The sequence below is a fragment of the Carica papaya genome, chromosome 6, assembly GCF_054855325.1.
Source record: "Carica papaya isolate Zhongbai chromosome 6, ASM5485532v1, whole genome shotgun sequence".
NCBI lineage: Eukaryota > Viridiplantae > Streptophyta > Magnoliopsida > Brassicales > Caricaceae > Carica > Carica papaya.
The window spans coordinates 9,743,652-9,749,429 of record NC_142314.1 but is presented as its reverse complement, the minus strand read 5'-3'; the positions used below and the strand labels follow the sequence as shown (position 1 = coordinate 9,749,429).

At 29.9% G+C, this 5,778-nt stretch overlaps 1 protein-coding gene across 1 annotated transcript; it reads right to left on the bottom strand.

Annotated features, from left to right (window-relative positions):
* Window positions 1-1,785: 1,785 nt before the first annotated feature.
* On the bottom strand, window positions 1,786-3,657 carry LOC110819307 (cell wall integrity/stress response component-like protein). Its single transcript, XM_022048453.2, has one exon. It carries the CDS (start codon window positions 3,516-3,518, stop codon window positions 2,127-2,129), a length of 1,392 nt encoding a protein of 463 aa, XP_021904145.2. The 5' UTR covers window positions 3,519-3,657; the 3' UTR covers window positions 1,786-2,126.
* Window positions 3,658-5,778: the final 2,121 nt, after the last annotated feature.

Below are 5,778 nucleotides of genomic sequence, written 5' to 3'. Positions count from 1 at the left end.
TTTTAAAAATTATTTTTAATTTCATTATCCACATATTTTTCTTCATTTTTAAATTAAATAAAAATTTAAAAATAAATTTTCATACATTAATTTTAATTTTTTTTTAAAATTAATTAAGGATATTACAATAGAAGTACATGAATTACTTAATATTTTAATTTTATTTATCTTTTATGTTAGATACTTTATTATTAACTGTTATGAATGATTTAATAAAACGTAATAGAAAAAATAAAGTCATTTTCTAATTAATTGGTGAAGAATATTATAATGACCTCAATTATGAGTTTTTCTATTGGGACCTACTTTTGATAAATGATGGAGTTATACTTGATCGTGATGCTTTTTCTTTTAGCAGTAAAATTTGACCTAATTTGGTGATAGGAGTTAATTTATGTATAATTTCTTTAATTTACTTTTTTAATTAGACTAAGTAATTGTGTTACTAATATTTTTTAAAAAAATTCATATAGTCAATACAGATAGTCCATTAATAGTATTCTTTTAATTAATTTTATTTCTGAATATTCTATATGTAAGTAGTTAAAATATATAATATGATAAGCTACATGTACATTTGGTAAATTTATGCAAAGTTATTTACTAAAAAGTTTATGCATAGTTATAATACATTTTACAAAATTTTTAAACAATAAAAATAAAATTATTTAAAACGTATAATTCTCAAAAAATATTTAATATATATCTAATAAAATAAAATAAAAATTAATAAAGCTAAATTTTAAGCCAGAGACATTAATATTTAAAGAGAAATAATTATTAAAATTTAATGATTATAATATTATTTTTATAATTTTAAATTTATAGAAACACTATCTTAAAATAAAATATTTAAAATAAATTTTAATTAATTATTTATCATATATTTTGAAAATCTATAGACTAACTTAGGATTATGTTAAAAAATTAGAATGCACATTCAATTTAAACCCTTTCTTTTTCTTTTTGTTAGGATGAAATTTGTATCTTTTGATCAAGTATGGTTAGTTGGCATGAAGTGAAGAAGGGACAAAAGAATACGCGACAGTCGTCAAAGCAAAACACGTTATGAAACGGTGTCGGTTCACTAGCATACATCAGCTCCCGCCGCCACCGACACACTCAATTTAATCCGTCGGTGTTATTTAAATTACCAAAATAGCCTTATATATATATATATATATTATATCTGTCGGGGAGAATCTGCAAAACTGTCAATATTTTACACAAACTAAAGAAATTCAAAGACATGGGACCATTAAATTCACTAGTTTGGGTCTACTTGGTTAGAATTTTATTTTTTCAATTTCTGGAAATTCGTCTTTTTTTTTTTTTGAATAATTAAAAACTGAAACTATAAATAATTTAATAATAAAACTACTATAACAAAAAACAATTTTGTATATTAAGTTGATATTAGAAAACTTCCTATAATTTAATCTTTGAATAATCTTATATTTTAATTTTAAAGTAAATTAAAATAATAAATATCACAATTTGTAAATCTAAAAAAAAATGATAATTCTAAAATTAAAATGTAAGAACCAACTAATTGATTTATAAGAAACAAGAAGAACCACTTATAATTTAAATGATTTGGCTATAAGTGTAGTTGGCAGCTCAGATTTGAGGGCTCAGTAGCCTAAGTTTCTGTTAATTTTTATAAATAATAAATCTCAATCTATATTGTTCGTTTATATAATAATAAAAGGAGACTCACTATTTGATGTTGAATATTAATTTATAATATTAATAAGTAAAGATAATTTATATTTATACTACTAATTTACTAGTAATAAGGAACAATTTTATTGATTAAAAATAATACAATTTGCCAAAAATCTTCTTCCCCTTTCTATTTTGTAGAACAAATACCATGGATTTTCTTGGCCAATGGTACTCAAAATGCCCACAAACACATTTTTAGTGGGTCAACCCTAATTTCCTATATAATTAATTGACAAAAATTGAAAATGATTAATTGGACAGGGAGAAAATGAAAGAGAACAAGACATTTAATCCACAGTCTCAGCCGCCCAGTTGATTCTTTTTTGTTGATAATTTTGGCTGAAATCATTATGGGAGCAACTCCAGTTTTCTATAACCAAAAATATTTTTGAATTAAATTAATTTTTCTTCCCCTCTTCACCTCCCTCTTCCAAGTAAGCTTTCTTCCTCCTCTCAGCTCTGGAGAGCAGACAAATCAGGAGGAAACACGTGGCATAGATCCCGTGTACCTTCCAGTTGGTCTTCGGTGGTTGGTGCAGCACCACCCTATGAAAAACTGCCACGTAGTAGTGCAACCCAACTGCAAAGCCCACGAATGTCTGCGCCAGGCCGAGTAGCTTCAAGCCCAGACCACAGTCAGTGGAGAAGACGAGGACGAGGTACATCAGGAGCAGCAGAAGGTACAACACGTAACCCAATGTCTGCATCACCTGTACGCAGATGTACGTGGACTGCGAAGTAGCGTAAAAAAACTTCAGCGGTTCTAAGCCGGTGACAAGCGAAGAGAAACAGAGGATGGTGAAGTAGATGGAGAGGTAAACTTGGATGAAGATTAAGATTTTCTGTAGGGAGAAATAAGCTTTGAAGCGGTTGAAGATGAGCGAGACGAGAACCAGAGGGATCAAGATGAAGGCTAAGGAGACGAAGGAGGCAATAGTGGGAGCGTATTTGTTGCCGACGTAAGGTTTAAATCCTCTTGTGATTTGTTTGTTGGCTTTGGTGATGTAAGCCTTTGAAGTTGTTGAAATTTTCTCCAGGTCTGGTAATAGAGTTTGCTGAAATCTAATGGGTAGATCTCTGAATTCCGATACTAAATCGTCATCTTCCTGATCAAGCCAAAAGGGTAATATCTTCTGAGTCTTTTCCTTGTTGGGTTTTTTGGTTTCTGCGTTTTGATTCTTCTTGGACTCTGATGAATCTTTATTCTTTTCTGTAATTGTGGGTTTCTCTGATTTTGGGGAAGTGGGTTTAGTTGTCTTGTTCTTTGGTGAGCTCAGATTGAGCAGATCTGAGGATTTCTTAGAAGATAACAAACTGGCTTTGGTAGAGTTTGACGCTTTGGAGGTGGAATTAAGCTTTTTGAGCTTAATTGAAGTTGAATTCAGCTTCTTCAGCTCAGATTTTGAAATCTCAGAGATTGTTGCCTTGGTGGAATTTGTGGGTTTAGTGAGCTTCGTTTGGTTCTTGCTTGACAGATTTGGTTTACTGAGTTTTGTTTGGTTTTTGGTTGAGAGCAGATTGGATTTGATGAGCTTAGTCTGATTCTTGGATGACAAATTGGTGCTTTTCTTCTTGGGACTCTGAATTTTTTCATCATCGTCTTCTAGCTTCTCCAATAATCTCCTCGTACCCAGAAATTGATAGCCTTGAAATTGCAGCTCATGATGGTCACCATTATCACCAGTGACTGAAGAAGATGATGAAGATAGAAGCAGCAGAGAGGAAAAGAGAAAGATAAGAAGATAAAGCGGAGGTACCTTTCTAGCAGTGAAGTACGAAAGTGGAGCCATTTTTTTTCTGAAATCTATGATTGAGTCTGTGTTTTGCTTGGTGATCGATTCGAGCACAAAGATGTATATTTGAGCTTAGATTGGATCTAAGATTATTATCATGAGAGAGAGAGAGAGAGAGAGAGAGAGAGAGCGAGCGCAGGAGTGAGGTGTTTGGTGGTATTTATATACAGACACATGTGATAGTATAAATATAATATAATATAATATATACAATATATATAATATGATGAAGGAGAAAGTGTAAGACTTTAATGAGAAAGTAGGATGAAGAGATGAGATCATGTAGCCGTTCACATGGAGAAAAAGAGGTACGTGGGGTTTCATCTTTCCCAAATTTCTTCAACGCGGTTTTGCCGTTTCTGTAGCTGCTACACCTTTATTAGCTTACCTTGAAACTTATTTGGTAAAAACTCCCTACATTATTTCAAAGATAAATTATTAATTTAGTTAATAACTTTTCATTATTTTTTATTTTAATTTTAAATATTTCTTCATCATAAAATAATTCTCACTTTTATCAAAATCATTATTTAGCCATTGACACAGAAAAATGTTCTTCATATTTTGGTAAAATTACAGTGATAAATTTATCTTTTATGCAATGTTTTATAAGTTATATAATATCAAATACTTCCTCCCTTTCACATTTGCTTATATAAAAACTTTGATGAAAAGGAGGAAAAAATGATTAGTAGTAAAATAAGTAATATTTCCAATTAAGAATCTTATGGTTGAATATATTGAAGTGATTACTTCAAGTCAAGTTGGGTATAAACAATGTGTCAAGACAAGGACTTCGATAAATCTTCCATTAATGTCTAAAATAAGAGAACACACCTCCTTTGACTGATAATTTGGCCTAAATTATCACACGATGATCCTAAACAAACTGCCTTTTTTTTTTTTTTTTATGCCATTAAAAAGGGTGCTTGACTTCACTGCTCGTATTTTCTAATTAAATTTTGAAGTTCATAAATTATTTTGTGTGACAAATATAAATTGATACAGTAATTATTAATTCCTCTAAATTAGGATAACCTTGCTTACTATGAGTAATATTTACACTAAATTATAAGCACGTCCCACCTCAACCATCACAATTTATAGTACTTTTTTATTCATAGCTTTCCTATATTTTAGTTATTATTGAAAAATTAAGGTAATTAGTACAATTTATGAAATATATGTTACGAACTATACCCCGTCTTATAAAGTAATGACCGGAGTATACTTATTTAAATTACGTAAATTTGACTTAAGTAAAATAACTTAACTTTATTAATTATAGGAGAGTCGCAAAAATCTTATATCATTTAAATGTAAACATAAACATATGTACAAAATTCTAAATTTTCTTATTTATAATATTAAACAAAAGTACAAAACAATAACCTTAATATCAGAATTTAGTTTCAAAATTTTTTTATATCACCGCTCACTCTACAACGATATCTTAAGTATATTAAGGGTGATAGAGGAAGTGAGAAAAAATATTCCAATAAGTGATATTATAAAATCACAGCATAATACACATAATATATAATTTCATAATACAGCAAAATATATATCATATAATCTTTCTAAAATGGATACAAATAAGAAGACAAATGCTCAAATCAGAAAACAAATTCATATTATATACTTGATTACTATTGTGGATGATCAATCAGTTACCATACATTATGCGTAGGCACAGATACTTATCATTGGTTTCTTATGTACCCGAACACAGAATGACATATACGAGTATCTTGAAACAATGCTACCCCTCGAATATGAAACCGTTAGGGCATGCAAATCAGATTATTTTCTCATACACCTGAACATATAATGCTTATATATGGGTAAACATTATCACTTCACCAATACACCCGAATACGGAACGGTTATATACGGCCAGATTAAAGTCTAGCATAATGCAGATACTTTCGGAATAATTTTGTAACGGCCCACAACTTGAAAGGAAATAGAATCATAAATTGAATGCGGAAGCGAAATAATAAAATTAGGGTTTACATTCCTTACACAATAATTTAGAATACCCAACAGGGCTATGAGAATGACTCTTCTAAAAGAACATACGAAAAATCAAAGAAATAAATGAAAAGTAAACAACTGGGCATCATATTCACAGCCATCTTGTTGATCGGGATCTGGATCTTGGTCATCTTGATCTGAAATGGTTAATGAAAGAGTGAACTACACTACCCAGTAAAAATGTCACACTACTCACCGATACAGAAATAAATGTTGGTAA